General features: G+C 48.2%; 1 protein-coding gene across 1 annotated transcript in view; it reads left to right on the forward strand.

Annotated features, from left to right (window-relative positions):
• Positions 1-20,386, forward strand: part of ALK (ALK receptor tyrosine kinase) — a 202,644-nt gene that overhangs the window by 51,412 nt on the left and 130,846 nt on the right. Inside the window, exons 2-4 of the mRNA XM_059078666.2 lie at positions 9,233-9,364; positions 16,836-16,967; positions 19,534-19,634. Coding sequence (XP_058934649.2) covers positions 9,253-9,364; positions 16,836-16,967; positions 19,534-19,634 — 345 coding nt within the window. The 5' untranslated portion in view covers positions 9,233-9,252. The remainder of the gene's footprint in view (positions 1-9,232; positions 9,365-16,835; positions 16,968-19,533; positions 19,635-20,386) is intronic.

The raw sequence follows: 20,386 nt of genomic DNA on the forward strand, positions 1-20,386 counted from the left end.
GGGAGATTAATGGTAAATGTGCACCGAGGTCATTTATAACATTAAAAATAAAATTATTGCTTTGTCTTTTCAGCAAAGCAATGAAGATAAATGTCGCATAGAGAAACCTTGGGGAAAGGACCATGCAACAAAATCAAGGGGTATTGAGGCTACAAAGAGAAAATTTTTAATTTCTTAGGAGAGCTCAACCACAGAAATGAAATACATACTGCTTTCCTACTGATGGCCTGCAGGAATCCTTGTGGTTCTTCATAAGTTTATATGGAGACCGACCCTGAGGAACTGGGATTTTGAAACCAGCTCTGTCACGTCAGCGGGCAGCCATGCTTTCACCCTAGCACCATCCTTGATGTCCCCTCTCCCTCAGCCTCACCTCCAGGCCGTCAGCCTGTCCTGTCAGGGTCACCTCCAACACGAAGCTCACTGTCACTCACTTCTTACCAGCTCTACCACCAGCAGGCTCAAGCAAGTTGCCTTCATCACCGGCTTGGTTGCTTACAATGGTCTATGAACTGGTTTTCCCACTTCTATAGCCCTCTCTAATCCATTCTCCCTAAATCGCTCAGAATGACCTCCTTAAAAATCAATGACATTATTTTCAGTCTCTTGCCTAAACCCCTTAAGCAAAATTCACACCCCTCCTCACAACCTGCAAGATCCTGCCCGACTTGGCCTCTGCCTTCCTCCCCAGTGGCTCTTCATGACCCAACCCTTTGTGACTTTTTGAGCCCCACTGGCCTTTGCTCTGTTCCTAGATCACTAGCGTCATTTCCCGCCGCCGGCAATGCACTTCCTCCTCCTCCACAGCCTTTTCACACGGCTGACTTCTCTTAGTCTTCGGTATCAGCTCAAATATCCCCTCCCCAGAGAGGGCTACCATGGCCCACCTATCAAACTAGGTCACCCATGTCACACTCTGTTCACTACTCTAACCCCAGGCTCTTAGTAGAAGCTCTGAACATAGTCGTTCAATAATTGTAAGCTCGAATGGGATTTGGCTGAGGGGGGATGTGTGTGTGGAATTGCTACAGTATAACCTAAAGGAATTAGCAGTTTCCAGAATGCAAGGAAATTCTACCTCACCCTGTTCTTCTACTTAAACTTGGTGATCTATTTTGTACTTCTTGAACATACATTCATTAGCGCTTGCCATGTGCCAGGCACTCTCCAGGAGATAAAATAAGTGCGGCGGATAAAATAAGATAAAATAAGTTCTGCCTCAAAGAATTTAGAATTTAGTGGGAGAAGCTAGCAATGCAGACATAGTTGCCTAATGGGAGAGATGAGTTCACAGTTACAGGTGTATAGCAATTGCCGGAGCACCCCAGAGGGAGGCACATGTCGTCCTTCAAGAGAGAAGAACGAGCAGCCGGGGAAAGTTACATCTGCGTTAGGAGGAGTGGCTCAGATGGAGAAGATGATTCTAGCCCACCCAGTCGGCTTACACAGAGGCTGAAGCCGTGGCTGCCTGTTCAAAAAACTGCAAGTCATGATCTTTAGCTGAAGATGCAAAGGAACACAGAGATCTGAGAAAGCGGGCTGTTCCGGGTGTGCTAAACCTCAATTTGGACTGAATCCCGTGGAAACCAGCAAAGGTTTGGATTTGGACCCGAAAGGAGCTGGGCTCAGAAAGCTAACTCTGGGGGTAGGTGTGACTCCAGAGACAAATAATCTCAAAAATTCGTCATTGCAATTACTCTTCATAGCTATTATTTATGTTGCAAATTACTATTGGGTTTGTTTCTGCCACTGCTTTGCTGAAAAGGTCTGGCCCTGTAGATCGTCACCTCTACTGTGCGAGGTGAGGGATCCCCAAAGGTGCTCTCTGTCCCCAAAATTTGGCCTGTCCAACCCCTCCATTGACCACTTCCCACCCAACCTCCATGGCCAATTCTCCCAAACTCCTTGGGACACTCTCTAAAATTAGCTCATAAGAACCCCACATACTGTTTTATGTACCCAATGTCATTTGATCCTCACAAAAATCCCGTAAATTAGATAGCCTTTCCAACTTACAGAAGAGAGAAGCCTGTGGGCTGTGTCAGGGCTCACACCACTAGCTAGCAGAAGAGAAGACTGGGAGCTAGTGTTAGTTTCTCTGCACCTTAGGGGTCTCTTCAACACAAACTAACAAAGTGGTGCCGTGGGCCTGCTGGAGTCATAACAGAAATGGAATCTAGGCATGAAAGGAATTCTGACAACTCCGGACCAAGGAAGGAATTGTCACGGTGAAAGAGAAGTGCTGCTGGAAGGCTTGGGATTCTTCCAAGGGGAGAAGGAACTGAAGATCCATTAATTTCCCTAACACTAGAGGTCCTCAGATTTTGGTGCACCCAGTTTTCACCCAGGGAGCTTGTGGAACACGCTGAATCCAGAGTCCCCCCAAGATGTTCTGACTCTGTAGGTCTTCAGTGGGGCCCCGGAAGCAGCCTGATTTCCAAGCTCCACGTGACTGATGCAGAGGGTCTACAGATGCACCATCAAGGCAGTAGCCTAAGCCCGTGGTCAATGTGAGTGGCTGGCTGCGGAGAGTCTACAAACAAGGCAACCGAGGCCTGGAGGAGTGACCTGCTCATGGCCCCAGAGGCCTCGTGGCAAAAGGCGAGGCCTCGAACCAGCTCTCCAGACTTCCAGCACAGCACTTCCTCACCCAGCCCGCTGGGCCCTCTGTAGCCGGGCCCTCTCCTCACCGATTTATATTTTGAGTAGGAACCCAAGATGCCAGTTCTTTAATGAGGTTGTCCACACTACAATTTATGAGGCCAAAGCCCTCAGCAGGACTGGTCTCTGCCAGGCTTAATTTACACAGTTCTCAGACCTTCCAACATCCCCATTAACGTCAGCGCAGAGGCGGCGGCTGTTAGCCTGTGAGCACTGTGGCTATGTCCTCATCATGTCACCATCCATTTTCATGTCTCTGGGCTTGTTTACCCTTGAGCACCTGATTCGCCTCATCCCGCGAAACAGTAAGTTTCCACTGGGAGCCTGGCCCAGCCTCTGGGCTCTAGCCCCACCCCTGACCTCCCCATGCTGTGGAAGTCAGCCTCCTCCCACAAGTCATCTCCCCTTCTCTCTAATTTAAGAGCAAGACCCCCTTCTCACTGATGCAGCACTCAATTTTCCCCCCTTTAATGAGTGTCATCAGTTAGGCAAGAGCAAGCAGGTGGGAGATGGCCTGAAAGCTGATATCAATGTGCCTTTTTTAATGCCACATAAATCACCATAATTAAAAATTAATTAAGTGCCCTAAAATTTGACATTTGTTTAAAAAAAGAAATTTGAGTTAGGAGAGTTGTGTAGATTTTGTAGCATCAAATCTCCAAGACATGATTGAAGGAGGGGAGTATGTGTGGGATTCTGTTTCGAATGCGCAATTTGGGAGAAGGAATCACTCCCAGCAAGTGAACCCAATGAGTCACCCATGGTGTCAAACAGCGGTTCATGTAACCTGACCCGGGCCACACGTGTCTCAGGTGCAAATCTGAACTGATTCCTACTGCACCCAGAGGAGATAAATGGGCAAGCAAGTGGCATGCTGTTTCAGGAGAGGTGTTCCAGGATGCAAATGACAGATGACTGAGACAGGAAAAGCCAGCATGAGGAAACCAGGGGAAGCTTGCGGGCTGAGTGACTTGGCAGCAGGCTCCAAGGAAGTCATTAAATGGTCAGCATTAATGAAGATGACACAAACTATATCAGGTCAACCCTATAAACAGAGAGCCACCAACAACCATTGCTCAGAACCCCAGAATCAGGATGTCGAAGATGGAAGGGGTCTTGGAGTTTGGGTTCGAGGCCACCCCCTCATTGTACCAGGGGGCAGTGGAGAACCCAAGAGGTAAAAGACCCACCTAAGACACACAGGTGCTCAGGGGCAAATCCGCCAGCCCTCCAAGGAAGTGGTTCTCAACCTTATGCTCATGAAAATCATCCCCGGAGCTTTTAAAACCACCAGTGCCAAGGGCCCGTCCTCCAAAGATACTGGTTTCATTGGTCCAGGTGGGCCCTGAACATCAACAGTATTTCTGACTTCCCAAGTGACTTGCTGGGCTGTCAGGGTGCTGCTCCAGAAGGCAGTCTAATCCAAGTGATGGGAGAAGAACCCCACCCGGGATCATCTGACCAGGTTCTGGGCCTTCCCTGTGGTTTACTAGCTGTGAGACCTCAGGCAAAGCCCCTAGCAAGTAATTGGCTGCATTGTGTAGTGCCTTACTGTTTAGAAAGCATTTCTCTCTCCATTATTTAATCTCTTGAATCCTCAGTCTTCTGATTAGTCAAATGGGAATAATAATAACTATTCTACCAGTTTTTTATGAGGTTGAAAGAGAGAAGGATTAGGAAGGCACGTTGTAAGCTCTTACAGTGCTATACAAAGGTAAGGAATGATGACAGTTTACTACCCCCAGTAACTTATATTGTTATACTGGGAAGAACTACCTTTTCAAAGGTAATAAATACATTTCCACACAGAAGACCCTTGCTAACAAAAGATCCACAGGCACCAGTTCTCCCTAGAGTGGCTTGATTTTAGCTCTCCCTAATCATTCTGTGATTAGGGCATTTGGTGTTTCAGTGGTTTCCAGGAATCAGGCACTCGTGGCTGGAAGGCATCAGGATGTGCCAGCAGAAAGTGGGTGCTGGATCTTCTTGTCTAAGCTCCGCCCCTTCCTTGCTGCATCGGAGCAGGCTGTGACCATCCAGGGCCTCAGGTTACCCTATTCCACAAGCCAGAACAATCATTTCACAATCACAGAAAGGATGCTGTTTCAGAAACTCAGGCCTTTGATTAAAACCATTCACCAAGGGTACTTTCCTCCTTGGAATTTATGGGCCCCATTAAAAAAAGAACTGGAGAAGACAGAGCAGTTGTTTTTTGTGGTGCTTCATTAGGTTTGAGTTTGGGCTGGTAGAAGAGATCAGAGCACTAGGCATCCATCTAATTGAATCTCTCACAAGCATAAAGTTCCCTGTGGTATGGAGGAGGCTGTACGTCTCCAGCCAGGGAGAGGAGGTGGGGAGGAGCATAGAAGCAGGGCCTAAGGGGCTGGCTTCTCTGGGCTGTGGCTGTGCAACAGAGAGGTCCTGGGGATACACACTGGGGCATCCAGAGAGTGGAAGCAGCATGACCCTCCCGCGACTGGACCCCTTCTTTGTCCAGGTCTGGGAGTAAAGGGCAGGGATACTCACTCCCTGCCCTTTCATATCCATTATCACCACTCCTGAGGACACTCATCACCGGGGAAGGGGGACCCCATAGACAGACACGGTACAAAGGATAGAGAACAAGATGTGAAAATGTAGGTTTCCACCAATCTCTCCAGCAACCCACGTAACCACTCTGAGCCTTTGTATTCTCAACTATAAAATAGGCATGATGATAGCTTCAATGGATAATACATAGTGAAGTTCAAGTCCCAAATATTGGGGTGGGGAGACCTCTATACAAGGTACTGTTATAGATTCATGAAGATAAGACTTGATCCCTCCCTTCAAGTCACTTAGAGTTAGGTGAGGAAGACAGGCATCCAAACGGCTGATTATAATATAACAGCAGAACGTCTGCCAAGTTAAGTGCAAGAAGAAGTAATGTGCTATGGTAGCCCAGGGGAAAGGACAGTCCATGGATGGGGAAAGAATGGGAGAATCCATGAAAATGTCACAGATGAGGGGGGTGAGATCTGTATCCCCATTGCTGAAAGAGGAGGAGTTGGTAGAAGACATTCCCTGATGAGAGGGCAACCTTAGCCATGAGAGAGCAAACCAAAGACTACGAAAGGCAACCCACACATTACCTGCCAACCTCACATGGAACAAATTCTCTAAGGCACAAAAGAAGAAGAAGAAATCACCAAAGAAAATATTTATAGGTTTGGATTATGTACAAATTTTAAACTTCTAGATATCATAAACAGAATGAAAATACACATAAAATACTGGGGGAAAATGTGGAGCATGTAATAAATAGTTTCACATCCTTATTAATAATCTCATACAACTCAGTAGGAAAACATGAATACCCTAACAGATAAATTGACAAAAGGAAATGGGCAATTCCCTAAAAATCAGAGTAAAATAAAGCTAATAACACGCGGAAAAAAATATTCACCCTCGCAATCAAAGAAACACAAATAAAACAGCAGGGACATACTTTTAGTTAAAAATAATGATAATATTCAGGGTTGGCCAGGATGTAGTAAGAGGAACATGCATGTATGAACACAGCTGGTGAGAGTGTAAATTGGATTAACTTCTAGAAAGCAATTTGGCAATATGTATCAAGGGCCTTTAAAATGTTTATACCCTTTGATTCAGTAATTCCACTTCTGGGAATCTATCCTATGAAAATAATCTGAAAAGCAGGCGAACGTTTATGCTCAAAGATACTCTTCAAAGTGTTATTATAAACAATCTAACAATCCAGTCATTGACTGATGTTGAAATAAATTATGGTACATATCACATAGTATTATAGCCATTAAAAAGTATTCTTATGAGGACTTTTTAAGCCCTTGGAAAAGCTTGTGATAGAATCTTACTTAATTTAAGCAACATACATATATGACACAACTATACACACTTTTAAAGCATAGGCCAAAAAAAATGAAAGAGAAATCTACCGAGATGTAAAAAATGATGGCCACTGGATAGTGGGATTCTGGGCATTGTTTTGTTGATTTTTACCCTGGTTTTGAACTTTAGACAATAGGCATATATTTTTCAAGTGAAGGAAAGTAAAAGAAACTGTAAAAGTAAAAGCTCTTTGGAGAATGACAAGTAACTGGTATATGAAACGTGCATGTGTTCGTGAAAACACACGATGAGACACAAGGCCTAATCAGAAGGTGTGAATAAAACAGGACACAGCTTACATTTGTTTCCAAGTTGAGGAAGTCTTTACAGGCATTTTACTTGGCTCATGTTTTCTTTGGTCGGGCTGGGAATGAGGGCCATAAGGTCCTAACTGTATTTCATGATCATGTATAAGGCATAAGAAAAAATACTTTGGAAACTAGAAATCACCAAGCAGAAGTGAAGGAGAATTTTTCTTATTATCCTAAATACGTTGACCTCTTCCTCACATTACTCCAAACTCTTGCTGCTATCACCAGGTCTACTTCGTACTTTGACTTTCTTGTCACCCTCTTATCGGAACCCTGTGATTATATTGGGCCCGCCTGGATAATCAGGATAATCTCCCACCTAATGATCCTTAACTTGATCACACCAGTAGTCCCTTTCACCACATAAAGTAACATATTCACAGGTTTGGGGGATTAGGATATGGGTATTGGGGCAGGTGGAGGGGCACGGCATTATTCAGCCAGCCACAGAAGCATAACCTAATGTGCAGGGTTTTTGTGAACCCTCCCAGGGGCCAGGCACTGGCTAGGGCTGGGAACACACAGAGACTCAAGCAGCTTAGTGGAGAAGATGGGAGCATACACGTGTGTTCTAGCGCCAGGTTGCAATGAACCAATGCCAGATGGGTCTAGAGCACAGCGTTTACGGGGAGAGACAGAGAGAGGTGAGACATGAAAGGAAATTTGGGCCCACATCACAAAGGACCTTTAAGAACAGGTTAAAGGGTTTGGATGTGATTCCCTGAAGGAAGAAGGTCCTGTGTTTCCCATGCCCAGGAGCTACTGAGAACGCCCAGCCAGGCTGGAGGCTGGTCTGACAATGGCAGGTAGCCATCCGCCATCAGCTGAAAAATTGAACCTGATCTGGACTAGCCTGTGAAAGAGGGCCCAGGGCTACCTCCAACACCCCCTCCCAAGAGATGGAGAGGCCAGCTTTGCAGTCGACAAGCTAGGTCTAAATCCCACTTATCAGCTATGTGACCTTAGGCAAGTCACTTAACCACTCTGACTCCATTTCCCCACTTAGGAAATGGACACTATTAAGACTTGCCTGGCTTCTTTACAGAACCAGATGGGCTGATGTATAAAGAGGGATTCTAGAAGTAAAGAGCCTGGACTTGATGTTAGTTTCAGTGCTGCTGGGAACCAGAAAATCATGGAATTTTAAAGATCATCTAACCTGGAGAGTCCCACATCACAATCAGCTGTAAGGTTTTATTAAAATAAAATTTAATAAAGAATAGTCTAATTTCACAACCAGGGTTAAAGAAGCCCACCCCTCATGTGAGGCCCAGAGAAGCTGTGGGGCTTGGCCACGTGAGGGTCCTGGTTCATCCTCTCCACCACCCAGCTGAGCATTGAAATAGGTAGTATGGGGGTGGGGAGGCTGTTGAGGCACCAGCTACCATCGGAATAGAGCTAGGAAATAGGACAGAGAGCAAGGCAGCCAGACCTGGGGGTGGGGATAGGAGGTCAACCCAGGTGGGCCCTGCCTGCTCATCTCCACAGGGGCTAGAGGCTCCCCCATCCCATACCAACCGAGGCTGGGTATCAGGAGGCACAGTCAGAAACACCAGCCAGGCCCTTGCTAGGCGGTCCCCAGGCAAGGGACCTGTTCAGTAGTCAGGCGGGGCCAGGCCAGCTGAAGCTTGGCTCTCTGAGGTCACAGGTTAATAAATTATCATAACTCATCATTCTTGATACAAAAGCAAATATCTGCTGATATGTTCGCTATAAACTGCCCCCTCTCCCTTCCTCCACTGGATAATATGACTTATCTAAGAATTTCAGAACTGGAAAAGACCTTGGAAATACCATCAAAAACCCTCCTTTTGTAGATGAGGAGACAGGAGGCCAGAAAGAGAAGGGACGAGGTCAGCATCACACAGCCATTCATGGAGGAGCCGATCCAGGGCCCAGAGCCCTGCTCTTACGATGGCGTTCTTTTCATTTCAGAACAGAAAGTGCTGTGTGTTTTAGTCACTCCAGTGGTGGAATCTGGGGTTGAGAGCATGGGGACGATATACTGGACCAGATATGCCTGTTGGTACCCCAAATTTGACCTTGAGGGGAAAGCTGTCTGTGTGCAGATGAGACTCCACCTGTAGCTGTCCACCTGGCACACTACAGCCGTGGGTTGGAGGACCCCAAAGTGTTGGGGAACATGGCTCAAACCTCAGGCCACTCTACTACTCACATCACAGCCAGGGGGCTGGGGGGTTAGGGCTTTGACTTCCTCTTAGCCTCCTGGTGTTGACCCTGGTTTCGGCCAGATTAAAATGGGGTTGTCTCAGACCATGAGATGTGAACCGCAGCCTTCCCACGGGGCCACCCAAGCTGACCAGTGTCGTGTGTCTCTGTGTGCTCTCCAGGAACATCCCCGGGCTCCAAGATGGCCTTGCAGAGTTCCTTCACTTGCTGGAACGGGACAGTCCTCCAGCTCGGGCAGGCCTGCGACTTCCACCGGGACTGTGCCCAGGGAGAAGACGAGGGCCAGCTGTGCGGTGAGTAGACGGGGCTGCTCCACCCGCCCCAGCCCACCCACGCCCGCGTGCCCTCCTTCCCCCACCATCTGAGGCTTGAACGACCTCCCTTACAACCAGCGTCACTTGTGTCCTTCTGGTGGCAACTTTCAAAAGCTCCACAGTCTTCAAAAGACAGGGCTAAGACCCATGGTCTAGAAACAGCATATAATTAAGAACCGAGCAAGATCTTGTAAGTTTTGCTCTCAACATCCTCATGCATAGAGAAAAGGTACAGACTAAAGCCCAACTCTAACGTGACATGAGAAGCCCTCTACACCAGGACCTCTATCACGTTTTAAGCCTTTCTTTCATCACCCACCTGCCTCCCTCCTTCCCCCAACCTTCCATGTACCCCAGCGCCAGCCATATCAAACCACCTCTCAGCTCCCTCACACCTCCCTGGCTTTGTTTGTGTCCTGTCCCTTCCCCAGAATGCCCTTTCCCATCTTAAGTCACATCTGCTCCTTCAAGACTCACCTCAAGAGTCAATCCTCTGGGAAGCCTCTTCTGACCCATTTCCCACAAGTGCAGTTGGTTCTCCTCCCTCTGGAACCCGCCCCCGGGAATCCGTGCACCGTAACATTCATTACTTTTTAACAGCTTTTTAAAGATATAATTTACATACCATACAATTCACTCGTTTAAAGTGTACGATTCAGTGTAGTCACAACTGTGCAACCATCACCACAGTCTAATTTCCGAACATTTTTATCACTCCAAAAATAAACCCCTCGCAATCTCTCCTCATTTATCTCCAATCCCTACCCCCCTGACCCCCTCACCCACTGCCTAGCCCTAAGTAACCACTAATCTACTTACTGTTTCTACGGATGGGCATTTCATATAAATTGACTCATATAATATGTCGTCTTTTGTGATTAACTTCTTTCACTTAGCATAATGTTTTTGAGGCCCATCGTGCTGTAGCATAATATCAGTACTTCATTCCTTTGTATCGCCAAAAAATATTGCATCGCATGGCTGTACCACATTTTGTTTATCCATTCATCACTGGATGGGCATTTGGGTTGTTTCCACTTTTTGGCTATTATGAAAAATGCTGCTGTGAACATTCGTGTACGAGTTTTTGTGTAGACAGATGTTTTCATTTCTCTTGGAAATGAAATTTCCTACCTAGGAGTAGAATTGCTGGGTCGGATGGTAACTCTATATTTAACATTTTGAGGAACTTCCAAGCTGTTTTCCAGAATGACTATACCATCGGACAGTCCCACCACTATTGTGTAAGGATTCCCATTTCTCCATATCCTCAGCAAAACTTACTATTTATCTGCCTTTTAATGTTAGCTATCCTAGTGGGTGTGCATCCATCACATTTCCTGGAGGTGGCTTCCATGTCTCTCTGCCTCACTGTGGACAGAGTGGGCCTGGTACTGTTCCCCATACCAAGATCTCAAACGATTTCTGGCACAGCATAGATGCTCATTGACTCTTTGTTGATGAAAATGAATAAGTGGGTTGGGAAACCTGGGTTCCCTAGAGGAAACAGGTTGCTGAGGTCTCACTGGTAGTTAGGGGCAGAGTTCGACTCCCAGCCCAGTGCTCCCTCCACTTGAAGACAGTGTTCTCAGCTGCTCCCTGGCAAGGAGTAAACACTCTAGAAGTTTTCTCCAGAGAAACCACGGACGCTTCTAGAACATATATATAATGAGCTAAAAAGTAAACTAGATCCTGGAGCAGGGACAAGTAACACGGCATCTGTCCTTGTAGTGCTGTAAATCCAACACCGGGGCAGGGAGTGAAACAAAGGTGTTGTGGTTGGGAAAGGATGCAGCAGCCTGGGGTGCTGTGGAGCTTGGACGCCTAACAAATGCCCCTCCCCTCAGACACACCGGCCCCAAGACGCTGTGACCTGCCAAATAGCTTTTAAGAAGGTAACAGTGTCCCCCAGGTATTTTGGAGGACGGATCTTCCCTTAGGGAAATAAAGGTTTTATTTATTCCCTTTTAAATGAAGCTACAAAGAAATCCATTTTTCAATTTGAAAATCGTCCTTTTTGTACAGAACTTTCCAATGAAGTTTTCCAATAATCATGGAATAGTGGTTGTTCAGATAAAACTCAGTAAAGAGGTGCAGGTAAGCCCTTTGCTTGTTCCGTACTGTTCTGCTCCTGGCTTCCTCTCGGAGCTCTCACTACACACATGGACCAAGAGGAAGCTAGGCCTGCCCATGTTGCCCTGGACAGGGACCTGTCTGTGTGTCTCTCTAGTTACTTGTCTCTATAGTATTTCCAGCAGTGCCTCTGAGCTGTGTGACTTTGCTTTGGCCTTTTTAAAGGCCAAATCTTGATACCCACTTCCCAGCTGAGACACAGGTCAGGGAGTCCATGTCCTGGTTTACAACTGGGAAAATGAAAGCACAGAGAAGGTAATTGATTTGTTCAGGGTCACACAGCATGTCAGGAACAGGGCCATGATTAGAGCTCAGAGCCTGCAGGATCCAGCCCATTATTGTGGACTTAGGGCACTTTCCCACAATTTCGGGTCTTGCCATTAATGCATTTTCAGAGCCAACTCCAAGCTCGAGGGCAACCTGGTTCCAGTAAGGAAGGCAGGCGCCTGGAGCCCAGAAGGCTTTTCAGCCACACTTGAAAAGCTGTTCTGACCAGCTGTCAGAATGACCACTCCGCCCTGAAGAAAACCCCCATGGAGCTCTTTGCTACAGAAATCGGTTGATAGAAGGGAAGTTCAATTAGAAGGAGGATTATTCCAATCTTTATGCCACTCTGATCTTGGCAGTACTCTTAGTAAATATCCTTTTCCTTTTTTGGGCACCCCACTCTCTCTGGCATTTTTGCTGTTTTCCCCACCACACTGACTGACGTTGATTCTGGAAACCATCCCCATGAAAATAACAACAACAATAATAATAGTAACAGCTAACATTATTGAGTATTTTCTATATGCCAGGAGCTGCTCCAAACACTCTTCATGCGTTAACTTATTTCACCCTCACAACGGTCCTATGTGATGCTATTATGCCCATCTTACAGATGAGGGACCAGAACAGTCCATGATCAGACTGTTAGCCAGTGGCTGAGCAGTGATTCAGACCCAGTCTGATTCCAAAGCCCATGCTCTTAATCACTGCAAGCCAGATTCACTTGTTTCGTGAGTTTCCAGCAGTTTCTAGCACAGCCTTCGCTACATATCTACCCAGGACGAAGGGACCAGGAAAAGGCAGGGGAGGTCCAGGGCTCTTCTGGGGGATACTCAGATCATTCGTCTCCACGCTCTAGGCCTCACTTTCCTCGTTTCTAATATGAATTGGAACATGATGCCCGCTGATGCCCATGACGCATTAAGGACAATGCTCTTGACCTCACTTGGTCCTTCCCAGGTGGTCTGGAACCTGTTAGAACATTTTCTCTGAGCAGTGGTCACTTTAAGCCTGTTGGGGATGTCCAGGTCTTCTAAGGAACCCCCATGAGGGTCAGTAATCTTGAGCGAGAGTTTTCAACCAAAAACTGCCATGGCTAGAATTTGGAGGGGAAAAGTAGGTTGTATCCTGTCAACTCCCAGCCTCCGCTCCCCACATTTTCCCTAGAAGGAATTACACGCACACACTAGAGCTTCATTCAGATTGTCAGACTCAACCTGTGGGACATTTCTGGCTGGGATAAGTAGGGGACCTGAAATGGAGGTGGTACTGCCCTTGCCCTCCTCCATCCGATCCGTTCACACACCGTCCTCCAAGCCCACACACCACACACCGTACACCTTCTCTTTCTAATTAAACATTGCCGATCCATGTTTACATCCCAGGATGCTGTAACCCACTGAAGGGTGTCTTCAAGTTTCCCTGTGTGTCCTGAGCAATGGCCTCGATGGCATGCAGTGCCCCAGAAAAGGGTCAGGTGGCCCCGCTTCATCCCCTGGATGGGTCATTGACTCGCTCGGTATTGCAGGCAGCTCAATCCTCCTCCACATACTCAATAATCTTATCGGTTTGGCAGGGTTACTTTTCCTATCAGGCAAAAACAGGGGTTTTTTAAAGTTTATTTCTTTATTGTAAAATAAAACATGTTGGTTGTAAAACATTTGGAAAATCAAAAAAGTACACAGGAGGGCGTCCTTGGTGGCGCAGTGGTTGAGAGTCCACCTGCCGATGCAGGGGACACAGGTTCGTGTCCCGGTCCGGGAGGATCCCACATGCCGCAGAGCGGCTGGGCCCGTGAGCCATGGCCGCTGAGCCTGCGCGTCCGGAGCCTGTGCTCCACAACGGGAGAGGCCACGACAGTGAGAGGCCCACGTACCACAAAACAAAAACAAAAACAAAAAAGTACACAGGAGAAAATAATTATTGCCCATAATCCTCCCTCTCAGACATTCAGAGATAACCATAATATTTTGATGTATTCCTTCTAGCACTTTCCCCATGACTCTCTATTTTCAAGGAAATGTATAACGCATATGTATCAAAAATGTTAACAGAGTTGTCACACGGGAAGGAAAAGAAGTAGTGTCATTTGGCCTGGAGTTTATACTTGGCAGCTCCTGGCAGCTGCTGCTAAGGTCACATATCTATGACTCTATCAATTTGTGTCTTTTAGAGTGGAATCAGGTGTCATAAATGCCAAATGTTCTGGGATTGATTAACCCACACACAGCCGATTTGGCCATCCAGCCAACAAAATAACTGGCTGCAGCCCAAGAAGGGGGTGGGTTAGAGCAGCACTTCTCAGACATTAAGGTACAAAGGAGTCACCTGGAGAGCATTAAAAATGCAGATTCTGATTCAGTAGGTCGGGAAGTAGGGAGGAGAGACCTGAGACTCTGCATGTCTCACAGTTTCACAGGTGATGCAAATGTGACTGGTGCCTGGACCACATTTTGAGTGGCAAAGGGTTAGGGGACTGAACCCACTCCCGTTTCATTCAGCAAATAAGTATTTAGGTCCTACAATGTGCCAAGCACTGAGCAGGTGGTCAAAGGGGGTGACACCTTAGATGCGACACTGGGCTCCAACACTGCTCAGTGGTGGACTTCACAGCAATTTCCCCAACCCGGCCTGATCTGCCAAGGGCTTGGCGCTGGTACCCACCCCACCATCATCCTCAGGACTGGTCTTGCTGAGCGCACGCCCTGACGTGCTTACGGTGTTGGAAATCCTCTCAGCACTCCTGCCCACCCTTCAAGGTTTTAATTGGCACATAAATTGCCCGTTGACCTAACTATTTTTGCCTACCTCATCTCCTTGTATTCAGTCAGCCCAAAAGAAAGGGGCTTCCGGTCCCAGCTCACCCTGGACCCTATGACAAGCTGGGACAAGGACGGGCCTCCAGAAGGTGGAGGGTGCCAGTGACTTTCCTCACTCCTGTCCCAGCGGGAGGCATAGGCATTTCCAGAGAGGCAGCTGAGGGACCTGTCTCTGCCCCCCAGGGCAGTGTTGGCAGTTTCAACCTCTCCCCTGCTGATAAGTTTCCCTGTCCCGGGTATGAATGATCATTAATGCCACCGCCACTCTATGTTTGCTCAACTCTTTTTGCAGAATGTTTCCACACTCTCTCCCTTACTTTGTCCTCAAAACAACCCTGTGGAATATACAACAATCTTACCCCACTGTATAGATGAGGGGGCTGAGGCTCTGAGGAAGGAAGTGACTTACCTGAGGTCACAGAGCGGAAAGCGGTGAGGCCAGGACCAGAGCCCAGGGGTCCGGTGCTGATGAGGTACCAACGCCCATAAGTCAGCCTAAGTTCTCTGCCTCTACCTCCTAAAAGGGTAAGGAGGGAATGATACGCCGTGCAGGACCCAGCTCAGCCCTGCCTCTTCCTTCTACCAGGGGCCCATTGCCTGCTGGAATCTGCCATCACCGTCTACAGTTTAAAGCACATGTGTGAAGGACGCTTTGTGGAAGGTCACTTCCAGCTACCAGTTCGTTTTTGCTAAAGAAGTGAATGTGAGACCCCTTGAGGGGGACATAAAAAATAAAATAGAAAGATCTCCTTAGCTTTTGGATTTTTAATCGGGGGAACATGCGGCACTTGCGGGGGGGATGATTTCTTCCGGGGGGTATAAATGGGAAGAGATGCTCAAAGTCAGTGACAGCCCGTTTTAATTTATAATTCTGCCTCTGTGTGAAATGCACAGAGAATCAGGGAGAAATGAGTAATAATTCACTAAGGTGCTGTCACAGCCAGGAAGCAGCAGGGCCGTCTTTGTCAGCCTGCTGCTGCCAAGAAGGTTGAGACAGAGGAAGGACACTGAGAGCGGGGGGTCCGGCTTGAGAGCTGCTGTGTGGAGACAGGCCTGGCTGGGGCTGTTGGGTACTATCAGGGTAGCCTGGAATGGCCCACTAGCTCCTCGGGGCTGAGAGCCTGCCCTGCAGCCATTCTCCAAGTAAACTGGAGCAAGGGAGCTCTCTCTACCCCTCTCCTCCTGTCCTCCTCCTTCTGTGGGCAGTGGGGAAATATATGGTCTCCAGAACTGACTGTGGCCTCTTTACTGTGACCCGAGGTCAGGCTGCTGTAGAGAAAAGCGTAACAGGGCCCTTTATGCTGAGCCAACAGATGATATAAAGAGGCCCCAGGGAGTGGGATTGCTTAGTCAGGTTAGGCTAGTTTATGCGGCAGTAATAAACCATCCCCAGATTTCAGTGGCTTAACATAACATTTACGGTACCTGTCCACTAAGGGTTGGGGTGGGAGGGGCCTCTACCCCATGGGATCTCTCCTGCTGGCAGAAGCGCCACCATCATGCAGCAGCACCCCCAGGAATGAGAACTCTCCTTAGCTGCTTTAGCAGAAGAGAGAGTCTGAAAATTACACCAGGGCTTTTCACAGCCTCAATCCACAGGAGATGCACAACATTTCCACTCACATGTCATTGGCCAGAACTAGCCATGTGGCTTCACTTAACTGCAAGGGGGTTGGAAAATAAAGGGGAGCAAATAGATAGTTTTGAGCAATATGTGTCTCTGCACACAGGGGTGACTTGAAGGACCCAAACCAACCAACCCCCAGCCAACACTACCACTGCCACCACCACATTCTTATCATTGTGCCAGTAGAAATGTATTTCAGTGAGTTACACACTGGCTTTTCTAGGATCATGTTCATGGTGGATCTGTATAAAGAGCACAGAATTTAAAAGCAGAAGAGCTGGGTTCAAGTCCCAGCTGGGTTACCTGATTGCTGTGTGACCTTGGTCAGGTTGCTTAACATCTCTGAGCCTCTGCTTTTGCATATATAAAACTGGGTTAGCAATACCCCATATTATTATTTTCTGAAGATCAGAAAATATAAACCAGCACATGTACAAGTTAGGGATTGGGCTTCTCTTCACTATGAGCATGATTAGACACTGAGGGTCTGGCTGGGGAGCTATCATTAACGAGGATGGTCATGCCTGGCTAACTTTACTTGCTGTTGGCATATTTTGCCTTTAGCACTCCTGGAAATGACTGTACCCCTGTGCTCTCCCTGAAGGTAAACTCCCTGCTGGCTTTTACTGCAACTTCGAGGATGGATTCTGTGGCTGGACCCAAAGCTCACTGTCACCCCAAACGCCCCAGTGGCAAGTCAGGACCTTAAAGGATGCCCAGTTCCAGGACCACCAAGGTACCACCCTCTCTTCCCTTCCCCTGGTGCCCACCTGGCCAGACAATAGACTTGGGGCACCACCCCAGAGGCACTGGGCCTCCCCCGAGGACCTGCCCTGGGGTGCACCTACACAATTCCCTCTTCACACTCTCTTGAGCATTAGAATGATTATATCAGGGCTTCCCTGGTGGCGCAGTGGTTGAGAGTCCGCCTGCCGATGTAGGGGACGCGGGTTCGTGCCCTGGTCTGGGAAGATCCCACATGCCACAGAGCGGCTGGGCCCATGAGCCATGGCCGCTGAGCCTGCGCGTCCGGAGCCTGTGCTCTGCGACGGGAGAGGCCACAGCAGTGAGAGGCCTGCGTACCGCAAAAAAAAAAAAAAAAAAAAAAAAAAAAAAAAGATTAAATCAAGCCAAGGCTAATGTCACCTTTTGATCCTTAAAATGAGAACTTTGATCAAGGATTAGCTGAAAAATAAGAATAAAAGCAACAATAATAATAATCCATTCATTTAACAAGTGTTTGTTGAAACCTGCTATGCATCAGGCACAGAACTCCTTGAGAGATAAAGAAAACTGTAGCCCTCTTTATGACTGGGGAGGCTGAGGCTCAGGGAGGCCCTTGTGTCATTTGCCCCATAACTGTGCCCTGGGAACCTTGCCCCATATCTACACCATTGCCTGTGGCCCACCTTCCTCAGTCATACCCCCCTGCCCCACCCTGCATCCAGCTGAAGCTGGCAACTCCCACCCTCCCCTCATTAGAGTCCGTCCTCTCACGGCTTGACTGCCAGAGGGGCAGAGGGCCTCCACACACCCAAGAGATGCCACCCACACTGGGCTGGGCTGACTCCACGCCTGGAGGAACTGACCTCAGGATCAGAGGAACTGGCCTGGCCTTGGGATCAGAGGAGGTCTGTGAGGCCGGCATATCTCCAAGAGCTGGGCTACTGGAGAGGCCAGACCTTCCAGCCATGGGCCTATCCTTGGTCTGTACACAACGGCTAGGCCTGGGGCCCACTCTCTGCAGGATGGCAGGCAGGGGGGGTCTCTCTCTCTTCCCCTCCTCTCCCTTCCCCTCCCCTGTATTTACCTGCTCTTTGTGGAGATAGAGTCCCTTGTACCAAAATTTCTGTCTTTCCAAGCAAAGATCATACATCCTACAGATTCCTTTTAGAATTAATAATAATGATAAATGTGAGAGAAGACAAGGTCCAGATCAACCACTGAGAATCTCAGAGCCCGTGCAGTTCTGTCCTCGGTCCCCGGAGCTGGCTGCATCTAATGAGTTGGCTTTGGGCCCCGTTAAAAAGGAGGCTGAGTTATTGTACCCCGGGGGAGTGCTGCAGGGCCCTCCGCAGAGGTGGAGGCCAAGAGCTTCCCCTCCCGGCCTCCTCACCGCTCTGCCTCCTCCTCAGCCCCCTGTCTGTAGGAGCAGAGAAGACAAACAGCTCAAAGCTAGACGTGATCTTCACATCTCTGCTCTGATAGTCGCTGACAGCACCCGCAACAAAGAAATGTCCAGCCCTGTTGAATACCTCTAGGGACAGGGCTCTCACTGCCTCCGAAAGTAGCCCTTTCCATTGTTTACAGGTCAGAATCAAACACTGCTTTTCTTCGTCGAGCCCCACCCCTCTGTAAATTCTACTCATTGGCCCTGATTTCTGTCTCCTGGAGCCCCACTGAGCTGAACTATGCCCTCTCCCACAGAGGCAGCCCTTCAGATATTTGAAGACAAATATGACCTCATGACCTACCGACCACAAAAGGCCTTTTCTCTCCAGGGTCACACAACCCCAGCCAAGTTGATTTTTCCTCAAGGATGGGCAGGGTGCTTTCTAAGATTTCGGGCCTGGCCTAGGTACTCTGCTCTGGACCCCCCTGAATTTGTTACCTGGTAGTAACTCTATAAAGACTTTGCTAAGAGAGAAAAATAGAAATGAAGGACTGAAGTCTTACTTGGGGTTCTCTGAGGGCCCTAAAAAGTCGTGAGCTCACTCTGGTCCCATCTCCGTAGCACCTACCATCTACAAAATACTCCTGGAGGTTTGCCGATGCTTCCTCCCGCCACCACGTGGGGCTGGGGCTCAGGTTCTGCCAGGTTTTCAGGCAGGTCAGTGCTTAGAAAACAATAAATGAGTCTTCCTGGTCAGGGCATGGGGCACAGGATGACCTGGGCTCCGGAGAGGGGAGAAGACAGTGAAGGTTTAGAGACCATTGGAGGGCAAAGCACTGGCATGACTGGAAATGAGGGGGCAGGGGTGGGCCTGGGGGAGTCCAGCATACTTCAGGCTGCTCCCGGGCTAGGGGCTAAAGCTGGTGACCTTGGGAGATCAAGGATGCAGTAGCCCAGATGTATGGTGCTGGGACATTGCAGGCCATTTGGAATGAAAACCTTTGCATGAGACAAGTTTTGTAGACAGTGATCAGCAGGCTGTCTTATCCATTAGAGGCGGCAGAAAACCTGTATCCTTAGAGATGTCCCGAGGCTAGAGAAGCACGGTGCAGGGCCCGTTAACCCTGCACCACGAGGCCCTTCAGTGCGCGAGGATGGTGCGTCTTTGACTCTTTTCCTCTCTGCCCAGGCCACGCCCTGTTGCTCAGCACCACTGATGCCCCCACCTCTGAAAGTGCTACGGTGACCAGCGCTACGTTTCCTGCACCGATGAAGAACTCTCCGTGCGAGGCAAGTCTCAGTGTTCCTCTAGTTCTCTGCCTTCTCCTCCCACCTCTGGGCACTTCCAGATGAACCCACACAGATGAGCAACGTAGCCTGATGGTCGGGCTCCTTGTTCTCTTGCAGGCGGACAAGAGGGCCATTTGAGCCAACTTCTCGGCAGACAGTACCCACCAACATGGTAAAGTCCCATCTGCAGAGAATCTTACCTTAAACACCATACTCAGTTTCACTGAACTATTTGCAGTAGGACCTTGATTTAAACAAAACCAAAAAATATTTCCAAGGCATAGCAGGGGAGGGTAACAGTGACTTTCTACAGAATCCTTTTTTAAAATGTCAGTCTCTTATAATACATTTTAAATATTATAGAACATCAAAACTTTGACTTACATAAATTTCTGTAAGGCATCAGTGGCATTCAGTGAGGTACCTCCAGAGCCACTTAACCAAATGGTTCGTGTAGCTGTTACCTCTTTCATGTGAAGACTGAAGGTGGCATGATTCTTAACACAAGGTCACATTCTTTAGGGACCAGGAGATGTGCTTAGACCCCAACAGAGCCCAGTGATTAAGCTCGTGGACTCTGGAATCAACTACCTAAGTCCAAGTCAGGTTCCATCACTGACTGGCTGTGCAATTTGTTTGATCAGCTAATAGCCTCACAGGGCCTCAGTTTCCCCACCTGGAAAGTAGAGACAGTAAGAGTGCCTACCCCAAGGAGGTGAGGCTTAAATAGGTTAATATATGTAAAGGGCTTA

Source organism: Kogia breviceps, chromosome 11 (assembly GCF_026419965.1).
Source record: "Kogia breviceps isolate mKogBre1 chromosome 11, mKogBre1 haplotype 1, whole genome shotgun sequence".
NCBI lineage: Eukaryota > Metazoa > Chordata > Mammalia > Artiodactyla > Physeteridae > Kogia > Kogia breviceps.